The sequence below is a fragment of the Balaenoptera acutorostrata genome, chromosome 13 (assembly GCF_949987535.1).
Source record: "Balaenoptera acutorostrata chromosome 13, mBalAcu1.1, whole genome shotgun sequence".
NCBI lineage: Eukaryota > Metazoa > Chordata > Mammalia > Artiodactyla > Balaenopteridae > Balaenoptera > Balaenoptera acutorostrata.
In genome coordinates, this window is record NC_080076.1 from 1,126,401 (window position 1) to 1,147,607 (window position 21,207).

The window sequence follows — 21,207 nt, forward strand, 5'->3', positions numbered from 1 at the left end:
AAGTGTTATAAACTGCTGAAAGATTTAAATGAAACTATGAACATATTAGGAAAGAAAAGTATTCAAACTATAACAAAAATGGGTGACCAGGTGGAACCTGGTTCCAGAGATTAAAAATACAATATTTGGAATAAAAAAATTCGCTGGGTGGTCTTAACAGAAGACTAGACACTGCACAAGATAAACTTAGTGAATTTAAAGACAGAGCAAAATGGGAATTCCCTGATGGTCCAGTGGTTAGGACTCCATGCTCTCACTGCTGAGGACCCAGGTTCAATCCCTGGTCAGGGAACTAAAATCCCCAAAGCTGTGAAGCTAAAAGAAAAAAAAGACAGAGCAACAGAAACTGTCAAAATTGAGTCACAGAAAGAGAACCAGACTGAGAAGAGAGCAGCAGAAGCTCGACACCTGCAGGAACGCCAAGTCTAACACACTTGTCGCTCGTGTCCCAGAGAGAGGGGTCTGGGCAGAAAGGAGGATGGAAAAGAGAAGAAAACCATGAACCCACAGATCCAAGAAACCCAACAAACTCTAAGCAAGGAATGAATTTCAACCTAGGCACTACCTAAAGTATAGGCAATGGAAAATACCTAAAGAAACAAAATATTGCCAAGTCTTATACATGTCAAACAGATTTAGTTTCCAAAAAGTGCAATATTTACAATAAGGAAGGTTCCTGCTATTGACAGTAATTAACTGTAAGCTATGTGCAGTAGCTATCCCTATCAAATCCAACCCATCTAAGGAAAGTGACCAAATCCAGAGGATTCAATTTCCCTTCCCTTAACCAACAACTGCTTGGGTCCAAGGTCATTCTTAAGACACTTCCATCTTTCTTTACTCTCCAGTGAATATCAGCAAATCATGTAAGATAAAGCTTCTCTCATTCAGATAAATCATAACGTATAACACAAAACAAACAACAAATGACCACAACCGTGATTTTGATTTTAAAAAGATGTATAGCAGTTTAGGAGATTCTGAGCACTCGTGAGAGGTCTGTTTCAGAGATCACTAAAAACACTGAAATCCGTAAGTACTGTGCCCTCTGGTCCCACCTCTTGCCTGTTACCCAGGCAGCAAAGGCCAAGCAAGAAGTCCAGAGGTGTCTTTCCCCTTCTCACTCTGCCGAGACACACAGGGACACTTCAGTTCCCCTCCCTAGCGAGGGCTCCCCACCTTCAACGGGCAAAGCCGAAGCGGGCAGGCTGGTGTCCACGGCTGGGCCAAGCCCACGGGCGTTCTACCGAAGCAGTATCTCAACAGCCTCCGGGGAGTCACTCAGTTACCAAACATGGACGTATCTAACCCCACCAAGAGCTCTCCATGTCAAAGGTTACTCAAATGAGGGGGGTTTTAAAAATAGAAACAGAAAGGAAAGAGAAAGAAAAGAAAGAAAACCTAAGAGTCAAGCCAAAAGGAACATTTAAAACTATACCTCCAAAAGGTTATGTGCTAAGACACCAGAGAAACGACATGGGCATAATTTTCAATGAACTTAGTAACGAAGAAATTACTTTAAACCCTTGTCAACGCATTAATTAAGATAGCTGGTATACACAGAACTGTACTTGCTGCGCAGAAGTGGCCACTACAGTAAACGGTGGAGTAACGGCAGCAACACTCACCCCCAGAGCCGGCAGCCTCTGCGTGCAGCTCACCGCCACTCTCAGCTTCCAGTCAGTTTCGCCGTCGAGCTGATCAGTCCGAATAAAACATGAACCTTGGGACAAGAGAAGAAAAACTCCTGAGCTACAGGCACTTTAAAGCCACAATTCACAGCACAGTGGGATACAGAAATGATATATCTACAGATTCCCATTAACAAAAATCCTTAAAAGTACTATTTATTTGACTCACAAAATGAGTCTGCTGAAAAGATAGAGGTCATTAATTGTTTATTCACTTATCTCCTACTTGGTGTTCTAGACTATTAAGGTTTACTAGTAATAAAGGTTTACTTTATTTTAGAAAGACTACATTGATCATTTCTACCTTTAGCTTATGTTTTGATAATAATACAATAGTAAGTAAATATACAAAAATACCCAAGAGTGTGTGATATAACTTTGCTAATAAAATATATGATGTACCACTATAAAACATATGCTCAATAATAAAAGCACAGCTAAAATGCTAAAGCCAGAAAAGAGTTACTGTGATACTCACAAACCCACCAAATTTTAAACATAAAAAATATTAAATTACAAAAATCCATTTACTCTTTGCCCATGCTGTCATACCATTTCTTATAACGTATCCTCATACACAACAGCAAAGCACAAAACACATACATACAGGGCAACTGTGCAACATTATTAATCATAACCAAAGGAGTGGGAACACAAAATCAGGGAATCAGCTGAATACAAGGGAGCACATGCATCAGTGAAAAAAGAAAAGAAAAGAAAAGAAAAGAAAGGAAGGAAGGAAAAGGAAACAGAAACAGAAAGGAAAAAGAAAAAGAGATGAGAAAGGCCTCCATTTCTACTGAGAAATCTCTCTAGGATATATACCATCTAATGAAAAAAGCCAGGTGCACAACACTGGGAACAAAGTAACACCAGCTACTGGAGAACAAGGTGGGGAGAGCGTGAGTGTATGCATCTGTGTGCGCATGTGCAGGGAGGGACACTGCCCACAGGAAGGAAGGGGAAAGGGAAGGGACAGACTAGAAGCACACCTTTCGGAGTACATCCTATTTTACACTGTTCACTCTGAGATCACACATGATTCACATAATTAAAAAGCCAAGTCACATCAAACTTTAAAAAAGTGACCCCTAATAGATAAAAGGAATCAGATAAAACAAAGTAACAAATTAGTAGTTTAACCACATAATGAATTCAAGTGACTTTTGAGGTTTTTCAAAAATTTAACTGTAAAATAAAATAGTTACAGAAAGCCACACAAGCATATGCACACCTTAGAAATTACTACAAGATAAATACCTTGTGCACAACTGTGAGACCGCTTAGGACATGCTGCATGTGCCCCGACCCCATTGCAGCCCCTTCCCTGGTTGTAAAGCAGCAGGCCTGTCAGTTGTACTTCCCTGTGCAGATGTACATCCTCAGCACCACTGCGGAGCCCACTCTGGGAATGTCTGTAAAGTCACTTTTCACCCCAGGCCCTCCCCCCACCTCCTTCCAGTCTGTCTGCTGAAAGGCTGGTTCTGTGTGTTGCTGACTGAACATGCAGGGTCCAGGCCACCCTGCTCCCCGCCTTCCCTCTGCGGGTCCTATGACGCTGGCTCCTGCACACAGAGCCCAGCTCAGACTCCACTGACCCTCAGCAATGCTGCCCTGCTTCCGTCCAGAGGTACCATGTCCTGCTCTGCTCTGATGCCAACAGACCTTCATGCTCAATGCCCACTAGAGGCACCCGTTACTGCACGAGAGGGTGCAGAAGACAGCAGTCTATCCTTCTTCTTCACCTTTTACCTAGAAAAAAATGTAAAAGGAGAGGCTTCTGCTCTTTGGATTCGGTTGGCTCACCTGGTGGAAAAGTTCCTATAAGAAAGCACTGACTCATGTTGTTATTTACCCACATTTCAAGGCAATGAACTGGTGCCCTGCCATCCTCAGAAGGAGACCAATTAGCCATGCGTGTGTGTGTGTGTGTGTTTGTGTGTGCTGAATGAGCTCCAGTACTTGAGGAGTTTCACTCCAATGCCATTACTATTATCATAGAGTCTCCAGCTGTCCCACCACTGGGGGACAATCTCCAGAGTTACCACATTATTAGAATGAAATGTCCAGTGTTCAAAAAAAATAAATAAATAAAAACAAAAGCAGGAGAGTATGGCCAACTTAATGGAAAAAACTTAATCAACAGAGACTGTCCTCAAAAAAGACTTGATGGTAGTTCTACTAGACAAAGACTTTAAAGCAACTGTCTAAAAAGATGCTCAAAGAACTAAAGAAAGATGTGGAGAAAGTCAAGAAAACAATGTATGAACAAAATGGAGATATCGATAAAGAGAAAGAAAACCCAAAAAGAAATGAAAGAGAAATTCAAGGGCAATGGAAATTTCACTAGAGGGAGTCAAAGGCAGATTTGAGCAGGCATAGCAAAGAATTAGCAAACTTGAAGAGAGGACAATGCAAGTGATCCAACCTGAGGAACAGAAGGAAAAAGATGGGAAAAAAGTGAACAGAGACAAATGGACCCATAGGACACCGTCACGTGGACCAACATATGCACTGTGGGAGACCCAGAAGGACAAGACAGAGAAGAAGGAACAGAGAGAATATCTGAATAATGGCTGAAAACTTCCCAGGTTTGATGAAAGACATGAGTATAAACTCCCAAGGACCCCAACAAAATCCAAGCACAGACATACGTTCTTTTGTCGCACTTTGCAGACGCTATGTTTTTTTACAGATTGGAAGTGTGTGGCAACCCTGCATCAAGCAAGTCTATCAGGGCCATTTTTGCCAAGAGCATTTGTTCTATTTGCATCTCTTTGTCACATTTTGGTAATTCTTGTAATATTTCAAACTTTTTATTATTGTTATATTTGTTACGATGATCTGTGATCATTGTTCTTTGATTTTACTATTGTAGTAAAATTGTTACTACAAAAACAAAAATTATTGTTTTTGTTTTGTATTTTTTAATTAAGGTCGTACTTTTTTTTAGACATAATGCTACTGCACACTTAATAGACTGAAGTATAGTGTAAACATAACTTTTACATGTACCAGGAAACCAAAAAATTTGTGTGACTCTCTTTATTGTGATATTCACTCTATTGCCATGGTCTGGAGCCAAACCTGCAATATCTCTGAAGTATGCCTGTAATATGAACTCAAACAGACCCACACCAAGACACATTATAATCAAACTTTCAAAAAGACAAAGAGAATCTTGAAAACTGCAAGAGAAAAGAGAATCATCATATACAAGGGATCCTCAGTAAGATAACCACCAGATTTCTCATCAGAAAGAGATTGGCATTTCTATGGAAGCCAGAAGGCAGTGAACCAATCAACTCAAAGTGCTAAAAGAAAAAAACTGTCAAGCAAATATCTTAAATCCAGCAAAACTGCCCTTTGACTGTGAGGGAGAAATCAAGACATTGTCAAGTACACAAAAGCTGAGGAAGCTGACGACCACTAGACCTGCCTGCAAGGAGTGCTCAGGGCAGTCTGGTAGGTGAAATGAAAGGCCGGTAGACAGTAGCTTGAAGCTGTGTGGAGAAACAAAGATCTCAATAAAGGCTATTAATGCACGGCAATTATAAAAGCTAGTATTGTTGTAAGAATGGTTTGAACTGCACTTTTTCTACACGATTTAAGAGATTAATAAATTTACAGAAAAAAATTATTAGTCTAAAAGCCAGAATTACTGTAACTTTGGTTTGTAACTTCTAATCTTGTTTTCTACATAATTTAAGAGGTTAATGCATTTAAAATAATTATTAGTTTATGTCTGGGGAACACAGTGTATGAAGATGTAATTCTGCGACGTCAACAACTGAAAGGAAGGGGATAGAACTATAAAGGAGCAGGGTTCCTATATGTTATTGAAGTTAAGTTGGTCAATTCAAATTAGAGTTTTTTACCTTTAGGATATTAAATGTAATTCCCATGGCAACCACAAAAAATAGCTTTAGAATATACACAAGAGGGAATGAGAAAGGAATTTAAACATTTTACTACGAAATATCAACCAGAAAAGACAGTAATGTAGGAAATGAAGGACAAAAAAAAAAAAAAAGAGCTATAAGGCGTATGGAAAACAAACTGCACAATGAAAGAAGTTGCTCCTTATCGGCAATTACTTTAAATGTAAATAGGTAAATATTATTCAGACTCCTACTGTCTACAAGAGACTCACTTTAGATACAAAGATACAAAAAAGTTGGAAGTGAAAGGATGGAAAAAGATATTCAATGCAAAACAGTACAGCAGTTGCTAAAAAAGTTTTTTAAAGAATTACCATATGACCTAGCAATTCCACTTCTGGGTGTAGGCCCAAAAGAACTGAAAGCAAGGTCTGAAAGAGACATTTGTGCACTCATGTTCATAGCAGTATTATTCACAATAAATAAAACACGGAAGTAACCCAAGTGTCCACTGATGGATGAATAGATAAGGAAAATGTTGTATATACATACAATGAAGTATTATTCAGACTTAAAAAGGACAGAAATTTTACAATATGCTACAACATGGATGAACCTTTAGGACATTACACTCAGTGAAATAAGCCAGTCACAGAAAGACAAATACTGTATGAATGCAGTTACATGAGGGTCTTAAGAGCGTCCAATTCACAGACAGAAAGTAGAACGGTGGCACCAGGGCTGGGGGTTATCTGTATTTTATGTTACGTGTGTTTGAACACAGTGAAAAAGAAAAAAAATAAACTCATTTCAAAAGTAAAACCATTCACCAACCTTGAAAAAAAATTACTATAATGCTACAGTAATCGAGACAGTGTGGTACTGATGAAAGACGAGACATAGATGAAGGGAACAGAATATAGAGAACCTTTAAATAGAACTCCATAAATACAGTCAAGTAATCTTTGACAAACTAGCAAAGGCAATACTACTGAGCAAAGATAGCCTTTTCAACAAATAGTGATGGAACAGACATCCACACACAAAAGAAATGAATCTAGTCACAGACCTACACCCTTCATAAAAAATTAACTCAAAATGGATCACAGACCTAAATGTAAAATGCAAAACTATAACAGTCCTAGAAGATAACCTAGGAGAAAACGTAGATGACCTTGGGTATGGCAGTGCCTTTTTAGATACAACACCAAAGACGTGATCCATTTAAAAAAAAACAACTGGTAAATTGGACTTCATTAAAATTTAAAACTTCTGTTCTGCAAACATATCAGCAAGAGAATTAGAAAACAAGGCACAGATTGGGAGAAAATATTTGCAAAAGACACATCTGATAAAGGGCTGTTATCCAAAATTGTATACAAAGAACTCTTAAAACTCAACAATAAGAAAACAATCCAGTTAAAACGTGGGCCAAACCAGAACAAAGAAGATACAGAGATGGCAAATAAGCATATGAAAATATACTCCACATCACATCATCAGGGAAATGTAAGGTAAAACAACGAGACACCACTCCACACCTACGAGAATGGTCAAACTCCAGAACACTGACAACACCCAGGCGGGCGGGGATGCGGAGCAACGGGAACTCTCCTCATGGCTGGTGGGGATGCAAAACGGTGCAGCCACTTCGGAAGACAGTTTGGTGGTTTCTTACAAAGCTAAACATAATCTTACTATACGATCCAGCAATCGCACTCCTTGCCACTTACCCAAAAGAGCTGGGGAACTCATGTCCACACAAAATCCTGCATGCAGATTTTATACGAGCTTTATTCATAATTGCCAAAACTTGGAAGCAACCAAATGTCCTTCAGTAGGTGAATGGATCAACTATGGTAAATCCAGACAATGGAGAATTATTCAGCAACACAATGAAATGAGCTATCAAGTCATGAAAAGATAAGAAGGAACGTCAAATGTTTATCACTAAGTGAAAGAAACCAATCTGAAAAGGCTGCATACTATGTGGTTCCAACTACATGACATTCTGGAAAAGAGAAAAACCATGGAGACACTAAAGAGACCCGTGGCTGCCCAGGATGGAGTTGGGGGTAGAGGTAAATAGGCAGAGCACAGAAAACTTCTAGGACAGTGAAAATCCTCTGTATGATATATATAATGATGGATGGATGCCATTATACATTTGCCAAAACCCATAGAATGTACTACACCAAGAGTGAATTTTCACGTCAACTATGGAATGTGGGTGAGGACGATGTGTCAGTGTCAGTCCATCAACTGCAACAAATGCATCATCTGGTGGGGGATGTGATGATGAGGGCAGCTTCGCAGGTGTGAGGGCAGGGGACGGACTGGAAATCTCGGTACCGCCTTCTCACTTTTTTTGTGAACTTAAAAAAATAAAGTGCAAAATAAAAAAAAATTTTTAGAAACATATTCAGATTAACACAGAAAATATACACCAAACGTATTATACAAACTGTTTTCTTTGCAGGAAAAGAACACTGCAAATAACTGAAACTGCACTACAGAAATTCATATTTAAATTTATATTTGAACATCTGCAAAGATGGAGACCACTTTCCACTGCACTTTTCTCATGTCTCTACTTCCGAGCTCCCCTTCCTTCCCCCGTCTATCCGTGTTTGCCCCATCCACCAATTCCATGTAGAATTAGACTGCTGACCGCGCAGCTCAGCACCAGTGCCGCTCTGGTGAACGGCTGACCGCAAACGCGGTCCTGCAGTAGAGCTCGCACTGCACGTCCTCTCCACATCAGCAGCTAATTTCATCGGTAAGTTGTCTCATGGCCTTTTCCCTTCTATCCAGAGGAAGAGGCTGCCGTACGCCAGGTCAGCTTTCAGGAGCGATCACTACCGCAAAACAGAAGCATTAGACGGGTGGGCACCCCTCCAGGGTGAGGCCCTGGCCTTCGCCTGGCAGCTGCAGGGAGATGGAGCCCCTGACGTCTCAGCTACACTGGCCTAGAGTAGACGCTTCCTTCACATGGAGCTGGGGTAGGTCACGGCTAAAATTCCACAGAATCAATCTCTTCTTACCAAGAAAGATCTCTGAAGAATATTAAAACAATTACTTTCAAAAGATATACAACTGAAAGATTTATTTTAGGGATGTTCGTGGATGAAACAATCCTCTAGTGATTTTCAACCAGGGGCGATTTTGCCCCCAGGAAGTGTCTGGAGACTGTTGGTTTTCACAATAGGCGCCGGAGGTGGGGGCTGGGAGGGTGCTCCTGGCACCCCGGGAGTCGAGGCCAAAAACACTGCTCAACAGCCTGCAGTGCAGAGAGACAAGCCACCACAACAGAGGAACACCAGGCCCCAAACGTCAACAGTACTGAAGGCAAGGCCCCCGGCTCCAGGCGCCTTAATTCAAAAATTAAAAGCTGGTGTAGCCGTGGGAAGAGCTGGCCTTGGGCTGAGTACTACCTAATAATCCACCCACTGATGCCGCTGTCCAGTTACTTCACCTTATTAAGGTTTTCATGTGCACAGGGGAAAAAATAAGACTTACTTTGGAGTGGTGGTGTAAAATTTAGAGGAAAATCTATTAAAATCTGCCAGCGAATGGTATACACCGGGAACTTATTAATTACTTAGCTAATGACTTCTCAAATTTGGGGAACTAGCTAAGGTAGCTACGTAAGAACACACCTTTACACAGCTTAGTCCAGTGCACCTTTTGCACAATGTTCTAAAACTAAAATGGGTCCGTGCAAATCCACATCCACCCCTAGAAGAAATGGACCCCCGCACATCTGTAAGCATTTCCTTGCTCTCTTACTCTGCGTAAATACCAAATACTTTTCTCTTGGAGCCAGTGCACTTTCAACTAATTACAGCCACCAGCAATTCAGTATCTGAAATGCGCCCCACTGATTCCTTAACCAAGTACATTTAATCCTTTTAACTACCGATGCCACAGGCATTAGTGTCGCCAATATGAATCTAGGAGATTCATACAGGTTAAGTCACTTCTGTAAGACATAATAAGATGGAGAGCTACGAAAAGATTTTTCAATCACCTATTTTATCAACTGAACATATATGTATGAGACCTTCATCTGATTTCATGCACTTTGAAAAATATATCTAGTTATGTAAATAAATTTTGTTATGTATTATTTGTCAAAAGATTTATGATAAGGAAAATAATTGGTTTCAACTAAAAAGGAGTACAAGGAAATTTGCAGTACCCATTATTTTACACTTAAACCTTTTTCTCAAGATTGATTTTTTTTTCCTCTTAAATATATGCATGTTTATATATATATCTGTATGTGTGTGTTTTATAAAGTATAAAAGCAACTTAAAAGGGATTGGATTCTAGATTCCGTATGACACATACTTTGAGACATCAATGCCAACAGCTCTGCTCCAGGTTTGCTTTCTAACATAGAAAATAAGAAAAGGTGAGAATATCTACAGTCTCTTAAATTTCAAACATTTTGTGTTTCTAAAAGTGAAACTAACACCTTATCTAGATGTCTGTAAACTTGTTAAACACTGGAAACAATATACTTGCCTTTCTTAAAAGTAAAAGGATATGCCTCATGTTAAATAATTACACGTTATTTTTAAAATTTAGAGGAAACTGACATATTACTTATCTTCAAGTACAATTACATTACTAGGCTCACAGTAACTGATATGATTTAAAGAGAGAGACAGAAAGACAGAGAGAGGGAATGAACTGCAGCAAAATCAGAAGTATGGCCAACTTGACTTGTCTTACACGAAGTATATCTAGTAATTTTTTAACAGCAAGCACTAGCTACAACTGATGTCAGTTAAGGCTCGGTAAAAATGAATTATTAAATTGGTCTGCTTATATCCTATTACTGACTTCTTATGAATACTTGATTTTATTTGGTATAATTGACAAGAGTTGACAGCAAAGGACAGGTTTAATGACAATCAAATGAAGATCAACTCGTGTATATGTCACCTAGGAGAGCCGCATCAAGTGGTGATAAAGTAATTGATGGGACACTGTGAGACAGGGCACATGAGTCTGTCATATGTCATAATAAGTTACCCTGTAATATTAGCAGACTGCCTGCAACAGCTCACAAATCCAATAGGTCTGAAAGAGACAGGCTACAGTATGTGCCCAAGAAAAGAAAAATAGACATTGACTTTGCATATATAACACCAGATCGTTTGCCATTAAACTCAATTTCTAAATCATTTATATGACTTAATGACTCTGCATGAAATTTTTAAGCTGGTGGCAAGATGAATAGCACCACAGAGAGAATGTGGATGAGTACAGTGCCATTTACCTACCCCTCGCCCACTAACAAGTGACAGCTGAGCTATGGTAATATGTCCCAAACACTTAAACGATAATGTCATCATTTAGGAGACAAGTGAAAAAGATATTGGCATTTATAAGAGATTGATGAAAATTAGTTCTAAAGCATTAATTTCTCTTAATACCACTAAAAGAATTGTGTGCATTCAGGAGATATTTGATCTGAATTAAGAAACTGATGAAGCAATTGATTAATTGGAATTTAAGCCATCAGTCACCAGATCCATCAACAGCTTCATTTACATTCTAAACAATCAACTGACGGCCCAATAGAATGCCTTGTATTAATACACAGTCAATATGATGCCACGAAGAGACTCACTGAGCTGTACTGACAAACGCCCAGTGGCTATTGTCCAAACTTAACACGCTGCGTAGATTTAAGACTTTCATACTGGCTAGGGTTTAGAGATTCTTACTATAACAGACAATGTATTATCAGGGTTTTCTGAACTGAAACTGAAAAATAATAAAGTAATATTAACAGTGTTAGCAGATACACAAAAAATTCTAAACATGTACGTTTAAAAACAAGGCTTTAATTTAAAACCTTAAATAATTATGTAAAGTCACACAAACAGAATTTCTAAAGCTAAGAATCCTTGATTGAAAGCAGTGTTATGACACATTTTATACAGCTGGGAAGCTGTCTGGTCCATTTTATAAAGAGAAGAAAAATATCATGAAACAGTAATCTGGCATTTTAGTATCTCCATAAGAGTAACAGTAATTGTTTTAACAATTTAAATTTGACAGAAAAAAATCATAAAACTGAGGAATATAATAGAACCACAGGTCAAAACAGATGACAGTAAGGTCCTAAACTTGGAGCCATTAATAACCTTCCAGGAATATGTTAAATAATAAAAATTTAGCATACATGTATATTATGTACTTTTTTCTGAGGAACAAAGTGATAATTCTTAAGATTCTCAGAAAGATCCATGACCTCCAAAATATTAAATATCATTACCCTACAGAGAGAAACTGTCCCTACAACATAGAATACAAAGCAAACTGTGAGGGAAAAAACATTTTTACAACATAATCAGTTTGGCTATAGCGCTGTCTGTCTGTAGTTGGTGCATCTGAGAGTGTCTCACTTGCCTAATGCTCTAACGCTCTCTTCATGTTTTGCTATCTTATTACGCCATAACAATGATATGGTGGCTGAAGAGCACTTCCTACCACTTCAGCAAAGCATTTACTGGCCCTCAGATTCTTCCTCTGAAAAATGGACATTTCTAACAATCTTCCAGCTTTAAAGAGATGGATTTTGTTCACATTTTATCTCCTAACATAATCTGTATGCTCTATTTCTTTTAAGTTAATTACCTAAAGCCATATCCACATTGAGCATAATATTCTTAATCGTACATATATTCCTACCATGATCACTACAAGGGCAACTAAATATAAAAGCATCTCCTGGGATTTCCCTGGCAGTCCGGTGGTTAAGAATCTGTGCTTCCGGTGTAGGGCGCACGGGTTCAATCCCTGGTCGGGGAACTAAGATTCCGCATGCCCAGGGGTGCAGCCAAAAAAGAAAAAAAAAAGTATCTCCCAAATGCAAACTTTTTGCTATTCATTATACTGAATACATTTGCAAACAAAGCCAAAGAAATCATAAATAAGTAGGGATGGCAGTGTAAAAATCTCTGAAAACCCACTCCTCCATAACTGTAACGAGAACATAAGCAAAAATTGTCTAAAGCAACTTTTTCAAAACTCTGGAAAATAATCAAAGACTTGCAACAATCCCAGGTGCATTTATTCAAGAAACACGGCTAAATCTAGCTGTGAGTGAGATGTGTGGTGTTTTGACTCTTCCCTTTTCCCAGTACCGGGCCCCCAGTCAAACTCCACAGTAGCTGAGAAAGCCAGCGGTCTGGTAGCCACTGAGGGGAACACACCAGGGCTGGGACTCCCCAGACCCCATGCCCAGACAACTGTAACCACCTGACCAGGTCGGGCTTGTCTGGATATGACTCAACCCATAGCTCATTCACTGAGAATGCGTTTTCCCTGGAATGTTTGTCAAAAACAAACAGTGGCAATTGTTTAATGTCACAGCTACCTTAGGTGGTGGTTAAAGCTGGGGTAAACAACAAGCTGACCAAAAAAATTTAAAAGAAAAGCTGAAAAATCAGATAACAAGGAGCAAAAGCTCTATCACATTGCCGAGAGTCTAGAAGGCCGCCTGCCAGTGCGGGGCTGCACACAATGCCCTTGAAAACCTGAGAGGCCCGAATCTCTCACACCTGGCTGACTCTGAGGCTCTGTACAAGCAAGAAGGGAAGGCAAAGGCAGAGTTCTAACTGCCTGCCACAGCTCTGCAGGTGTTAAGGGAACACTAGCTGTTTGTAAAAGATAAACCTTGCAGCTCTGGCACTTAATACTACCTCTCTGTCATGTAGAGTCCACTTGGCGACAGAATGGGAGGGGAGTCTGTCCCACACAGTCATAAGGACCCTAAACTGAGGGAAGCTCCGCCACCTTCAACAGGCAGCTTCCAAGGCTGCCCTGGTCATGGACGCAGAGCCAGTACAGGGAAAGCCGAGGCTGGAAGTGGTACACATGACCTTCAGCCACCCTCCTTCGGCCACACCTCTGGGCATGACCCCATCTAACTGGACAGGAAAGGGAAATGGGCTGGAAAAGTAGTTCTCCAGTCTCCACCCCATGGGAAAAACAAAACCACCCATTAAAGAGCACACAATAAAGTAAAGGTATCAAGTGCACAGAGGCCACTTGATGATTAGGTGCAACTGAATTCTTCTGTTAATGGCAGCCTCATCTTAGGACATAAATAATCATAACTACAGTTGGTGAAAAGAGAAAACATTTTTCTTCTCTCTCATGACTTAAAATGTCCTTTTAAAAGAACGCTGTTTAGGGGCTTCCCTGGTGGCGCAGTGGTTGGGAGTCCGCCTGCCAATGCAGGGGACACGGGTTCGAGCCCTGGTCCGGGAGGATCCCACATGCCGCGGAGCAGCTAAGCTCGTGCGCCACAACTACTGAGCCTGCGCTCTAGAGCCTGTGAGCCACAACTACTGAGCCCAAGTGCCACAACTACTGAAGCCCATGCGCCTAGAGCCCGTGCTCCACAATAAGAGAAGCCACCGCAATGAGAAGCCTGCGCACCGCAATGAAGAGTAGCCCCCGCTCGCCGCAACTAGAGAAAGCCCGCACACAGCAACGAAGACCCAACACAGCCAAAAAAAATAAATAAATAAAATAAATAAATTTTAAAAAAAAAAGAACGCTGTTTAGGGACTTTGCTGGTGGTCCAGTGGTTAAGACTCCTCGCTCCCAACACAGGGGGCCCGGGTTAGACCCCTGGTCAGGGAACTAGATCCCGCGTGCCACAACTAAGACCTCGCATGTGGCAATGAAGATCCCGCATGCCGCAAATAAGACCCGGCACAGCCAAATAAATAAATTTTTTAAAAAATACAAAAAAAACCCACTGTTTATAAATGGAGAAAAAACTAAATCAACAACTCTAAATTTTAACCATGTCCTTTCTAGAGTTTTCATGCTACAAATAATAATACATATGCTGAGCTTCCCATAAAAATATTGCTCATTTATGCAACAAAGTCAGAAATATAAGGCAGAAGGAACTTTGGATATTACTTGACGAACCTCTCATCATTTTAGAGATGATGAAAATGTATGACCGCGTGGCTAGGTCATATAATTAGAAATTGGTCAAAGCAGACTAGATTTTAGGTTTCCTGATCTCCAACCAATGCATTTTTTCTCCTTGACCACATGAGGCTTCCTTCTCATTACCCCTTGTGCACCTTCTTATTGTTTAAAGCTCTGGTCATATAAGTATCATTTTTTCTGTGAAGCCCATTTCAACTCACCTAGGCAAATTGTCTGTTCCCTCCCATTACCCCCACATGTCTTTTATTTATTTATTTGTTTGTTTATTTATTTATTTTTGGCTGCACTGGGTCTTCGTTGCTGCGCGTGGGCTTTCTCTAGTTGTGGCAAGCAGGGGTTACTCTTCGTTGTGGTGTGCGGGCTTCTCACTGCGGTGGCTTCTCTTGTTGCGGAGCAAGGGCTCTAGGCGCGTGGACTTCAGTAGTTGTGGCACGCGGGCTCAGTAGTTGTGGCACGCGGGCTCACTAGTTGTGGCGTGCGGGCTCACTAGTTGTGGCGCGCAGGCTCAGCAGTTGTGGATCGCGGGCTCTAGAGCACAGGCTCAGTAGTTGTGGCGCACGGGCTTAGCTGCTCCACGGCATGTGGGCTCTTCCCACGCCAGGGCTCGAACCCGTGTCCCCTGCATTGGCAGGAGGATTCTTAACCACTGCGCCACCAGCGAAGCCCTCCACATGTCTCTTAATATTTATACTATCTATACAATCAGAGTATTGCTAATTGTCAATGTGTGTACTTCCATAAATAAGTAGATCATGAGCTCTCTGAAGAGAGCAACTCGGTTTTACTCCCTTTCGTATTCTAAGCAACAGGTAGCACCTGGCACATAGTAAGTGCTAAATAAATGTTTGCTGAATGAGAAATAAAACTGCAAATGCAGAATAGCAATCAAGTTTTGAGGAACATCACCATCTATTTAGATATCAAAATGGATTTGAATGAAAACATTCACTTGACATAGGAAAGGATATATTTTAAAGCAACATATTATACAGTAAAATCATTGTTTTAAACATAAACAGTTAAATATGATTTAGAAATTAATGAATTCAGTATATTACCATTCAAAGAAAAATTCTTACAAGAATAAATTTAACTTTTATCTTTCAAAATGAAAATTAAACTGCCAAAATACCAATCATCAGCAATATAAATAAAAGTAAAAATACCTGCTTTTTCTGATGTCCTAAGAAATACCATGTCCGATGGAATTCTTTGATTCTGCAGAGTAATATAAAATATTAATTATCTATATGCAAGTTTACAAATTAACACAATTCCATTCCAAAGGAGAAATGGCTCCTAAAAACAACTAAAATAATGTTATATGTCAACTCTATGCTGAAACAATTAACATTCATAATTTGTATAATAAAAATGAATATTTTAATTCATATTTTAGTTAGATCTCTAAGTTTTTTTTCCACATCAATGAACCATGTAAGTGGCATTCAGTGATGACCTGAAAACTACTCCATTTCCTGAAAAATGTTAAATATTGCCATTTCTGTGGCCTCTGTTGCACCTCAGCTCACACGTACAGTATGCTAGTTACTGCCTCATGAAAAGACTGTGTCCCCCCTGTCAGGCTAAGTGACCTGGGAAGTAAGGACAGTGTTCTTCCAACAGCTGACACAGACCAGGGTGTATCGAAAACGAGACACTTACGAAAAGCTGGGTGAAAGAGTGAGTGTACAACCGAGCAAGCGAAACCCCACAGATCTGAGGAGACATTCTTTTTACAGAGCAGAAAAGGAGAAAAACTCAAAGGTCACTATTCATACATTTATTTAATCACTGTTACTAATATTAGTATTAATTAGTATTACCAACAATAATTAGTATTAATTAGTATTACTAATAATTAGCATTAATTAATTAGTTGGGAAAGCGGTACAAACTAAAAGAAAAATATAATTATAACAAGAATACTTCACATAGTTTCATGAATTATTTATATTCTTTAAGACCTAAGTAAAGATTTGTCTACACATAGTAAAGAAATGAACTACTTGTCAGTCAGCAAGCAACAAAAACAAACATAAGTTGTTAAAGCTGAAAGAAGATATGTTGTAGAATAGAGCTCTAACATAAAATAATTTCTAACATTTCTTTAGGCAATTGTTAAGATCTAAAGAGCCTTTAGGTGAAGGGGGAAATCACAGTGGAAACTAGAAAACATTGTTAATGAAATGGTAATAAAAACTCAACATCAACATATCATGTGTGGAACACAGCCAAAGTCAGGAAAATGATAAGAGGAAAATATACATGATTAAACTGCATACAACAGAAAAGGGAGGCTAAAAATATACAAAGGACTAAATACCCATTTGAAAGAAGGAAAAAAAAACCCAGCCAATAAATCCCGAAGAAAGTACAAGGATGTAAACAAATATAAGAGCAAAATTAATGACACAGAAAACAAAACCATACATACCAGTAACAAACAGCAAGAAGGTAAATATTTCTTTAAGTATGTCCATTTCAGTAATAAGAAAAAACTAGCACTAGAATAAAACTGGTAAAAGATGGGCAAGTCCTCTAAACAAAAAACTGTAAAACATTACTGAAAGAAATTAAATGAAGCCTAAGGAAATAGAAAACACCATGTTCTGAAATTAGAATATACAGTATTGCAAAGATGTGAAGTGCGCATACACTGACCCAATCAAAATCTTAAAATGTTTTCTGGGGGGAAATGACAAGATATTCCTAATATTTACAGGGAAATGCAAAGGCCAAGAATGACTAGACAAGTGTGAGAAACAACATGGACAGTTGTCTGTACAACATAACAAAACTAAATATTAAAATAGAGTAATTAAGACAAGATGGTATTCCACTAAGATGGATGATTATATTAATGTAAAAGCAGAGAATCCAGAAATCGGCCCACACATCTGTGGACACCAGATTTATGAGAAAGTTGGCACTGCAGACATCTTTTCAATAAACAGTGCTGAGAAAACTAGATACCCATGGGCGATGAGAAGAGATAATACCTGGCCTCTCCTTCAATCGAAACATGAAAATCTATTCCAAACGAATTATAATTCTAACTGTCAAAGTCAGGGACTTCCCTGGTGGTGCAGTGGTTAAGAATCCGCCTGCCAATGCAGGGGACACGGGTTCGAGCCCTGGTCCGGGAAGATCCCACATGCCGCGGAGCAACTAAGCCCGTGCACCACAGCTACGGAGCCTGCGCTCTAGAGCCTGCAAGCCACAACTACTGAGCCCATGCACCACAACTACTGAGGCCTGGGCGCCTAGAGCCCGTGCTCCGCTACAAGAGAAGCCACCGCAATGAGAAGTCCACACACCACGATGAAGAGTAGCCCCTGCTCACTGCAACAAAGACCCAATGCAGCCAAAAATTTAAAAATAAATAAATAAAAATTTTTTAAATGTCAAAGTCAAAACAATAAAACCTAAAAGATAATATAGAAGAATATTTTCATGACTTTTTGGTAGGAAGAGATTTCTTAAACAAGACTCCTTCCCCTTACCACCACAAATTAAAAAAAAAAAACTTATTACAGATGAAAAAGATTAATAAGGTTGACTTCATTAAAATTAAGCATCTCTGTTCCACAAAGCACACTAGTAAGGAAAAGATATTCACAACATAAAACTAATAAAGGACTCCCATCCAGAATACTTGAAGGCCAGCAAACTGTTAAGAAAGGATAACTCTGAAGAAAAACAGCAAGAGACTCTCACGGCTTTTCCCAAATAAGAAAGATATCCAAAATCATATGAAGAGGTGTCCAACTTTGTTAGTCTTTCCAGAAATGCACATTAAAACCACAACCACTATGTATAACTTGGAAATGGTAAATTTAAAAGGCTGGCAACGCCAAGTGTTGGCAAACATGAAGGAATGGGAACTCTTACTCACTGTTGATCTGAGTATAATTTGATACATCAATTTGCAAAATCATCTGCAGTAAGTACTCAAGTGCAACACACACACTCACCCCAAAATCCAACAAGTCCACTCCTCAGTACACATGCAGCAGCAATGTGTGCACGTGGGAGCCAAAAGACATGGTCAAGCATGACTCAGAGGTATCATTCCTAACAGGCAAAACTTAGAAGCTACCCAAATATCCACCAAGAGTAGAAGGGATAACAGGCATACTATGTAACCACAGAATGAATGAATTACAGCTGCACACAACAAAATGAAGACTCTCATAATCAGTATTGGGTCAAAAATAAGCACCCACCCAAACACAGCCCCATCCCACTGAATTTTCTAGGCACCCTTGTTGAAAATCTATTAATCAGAAATTTAAGGCTTTATTTCTGGACTCTCAACGTTTAATTTATGCCAATTCCATACTGTCCTGATTAATGTTAACTTTGTAAAAAGTTCTGAAATGGAGAAGTGTGAATACGCCAATTTTGTTCACATTTTTAAAAACTGCTTTGGCTATTCTGAATCTCTTGTATTTCCATATGAATTTTAGAATCAGCTTGTCAATTTCTGCAAAGAAGTCAGCTGGGATGTTAAGAGGGACAGCACTGAATCTGTAGATCAGTTTGGGAGTATTGCCATTTTAACATATGAATACTTCTAATCCATGAACATGGGACGTCATTCTGTTTATCCAGGTCTTCTTTACTGTGTTTTAACAATGTTTTACAAGTTTTGTTCTTTTAAGTTTATTCTTAACAATGATTTTATTTATAAGTATTTTATTCCTTTGATACTATCATACATGGAATTTTTTTCTTAATTTTAATTTTAAACCATTACCCTTTATTCCCTTATCCTGTTTTATTTTCTATGAGGCATTAATAAACAAACTAGAAACTTCAAAATAATTATTGGATACTTTCTATTCTTCCCTCCTCTCAAGACTCTGAGCAATACAGGAGCAGGGACCTGTGTTTCCTTAACATGAAATTACCATGGTATAATATACAGTAGTTTCTCTGACCATGACCCATTCAGAATATCTGAACTGTTTCTGATTTTTGGCTATCATGAATAATGCAGGTATAAACATTCATTTTCAGGCTTTTGTGCCAATCTAAATTAATATTTACCTGTGATAAAGGTCCAAAAGTTCAACTGCTGGGTCAAATGATAGTTGTATACCTAGTTTTTTAACAGACTGTCTAATGATTTTCCAGAATAGCTGTAACATTTGATATCCCCACATGAATTGTATGAGTGATCCACTGTCTTCACGTCACTGCCAGCATTCGTGCTGTCATCATTTTTCATTGTAGCCATTCTGCTATATGTGTAGTGATATTTCACTGTATTTTCATTTGCATTTCCAGATAACTAATGATGTTGAATATCGTTTCATATGCTTATTTTCTACCTGTATGTCTTCTTTGGCTAAATGTTTCTTTATTTTTTTTGCCCATTTTCTAACTTGATTTTTTTTTTTTACTGTTGAGTATTAAGAGTTTTTACATATTCTAGATACAAATCTTTGTGGATATATGGTTTACAAATATTTTCTCCCAGTCTGTTTCTCCACCATATTCACATGTTCTTTCACAAAGCACAAATTTTTAATTTTAATGATGCAATCTATCTATTTCACCCTTATATGCATTGTGCTTTTGGTGTCAAGTCTAAAAACTATTTTCCTACACTAGATTCTAAATATTTTCTCCTGTTTTATTCTAAAAGTTTTACAGTTTTACATTATATATTTAAGTCCCTGGTCCACTTTGATTTAATATCTATATAAGGTGTGACATTTAGATTATGGTTCATTTTTTACCCATTGATGTCCAATAGTTCCAGCCTGTTTTGTTGAAAGGCTATCCATCCTCCATTTTAATTGCTTTTGCACTTTGTCAAAAATCACTTGAGCATATTGGGGTGGGTCTATTTCTGGGTTCTCCATTGATGTTTCATTATCTTTGTTTCTACCCTTCTTCTGCCCTATGTTAATTAATATAGTAGGAAGTATGCCTTAACAATAGGAGAGTGACTCTTTTCACTTTATTCTCCTTGTCAAGGTTGTTTTTGCCATGTTAGGGCCTGTGCCTTGCCAAATTAGTTTTAGAAAAATCTTATTTTGTCTTTAAAAACAAAACAAACAAACGAAGAAAAAACCTTGCTGAGATTTTGATACATACATCTGTCTAAGAATTCAGATACTGCTCAGGTTTCCTTATTAAGCTGGGAGATAATCTTTGGAATTTCTTGCTTCACCTTGCATGCATAAAGGATCATCTGACCTTGACTCTGAAAGGTCCTACCCTCCCAATTTCCAGGTACATGTCAAAGACATACTTCTCCTAGGCTGAATTTGAATCTGGAGAACTAGGAGTTTAAACCCGGATGCAGTGAACACTGAAGGCCGCGCCATCCTCTTTCCACTCTCTGTCCCAGGCTGCTGCTCTCCCACGTTCTACGGCTACTGACGTCTGTAACACTGAGCCAAAGCTGATTAGCATTATTCTTCTAAATACCCATAAAATGAATATCGATGTACTAATTTTAATTCCATGCTAAGATAAAAAATTACAACTATCCTATAACATAAAATCCACCATGGAAATATCCAAACACTAATTTATAAATGGGAATATGGTCAAATAAAAGAGAAATAGCTTTTCTGGTTAGTGGTAAGTATTCCCAGAACTCTTAAATAAAAAGTAGA

At 38.8% G+C, this 21,207-nt stretch overlaps 1 protein-coding gene and 1 non-coding gene across 10 annotated transcripts in view; one reads left to right on the forward strand and one right to left on the reverse strand.

The window, feature by feature from the left end:
• Positions 1-21,207, reverse strand: part of ATP9B (ATPase phospholipid transporting 9B (putative)) — a 231,072-nt gene that overhangs the window by 157,877 nt on the left and 51,988 nt on the right. For all 9 annotated transcript variants that reach the window (XM_057526452.1, XM_057526448.1, XM_057526449.1 and 6 more), the window contains 2 exons: positions 15,736-15,787; positions 1,629-1,723 (listed from right to left, as the gene is read on the reverse strand). In XM_057526452.1, coding sequence (XP_057382435.1) covers positions 1,629-1,723; positions 15,736-15,787 — 147 coding nt within the window. The remainder of the gene's footprint in view (positions 1-1,628; positions 1,724-15,735; positions 15,788-21,207) is intronic.
• Positions 220-292, forward strand: TRNAE-CUC (transfer RNA glutamic acid (anticodon CUC)). The gene has a single exon. It is a non-coding gene; the product is annotated as a tRNA-Glu (tRNA).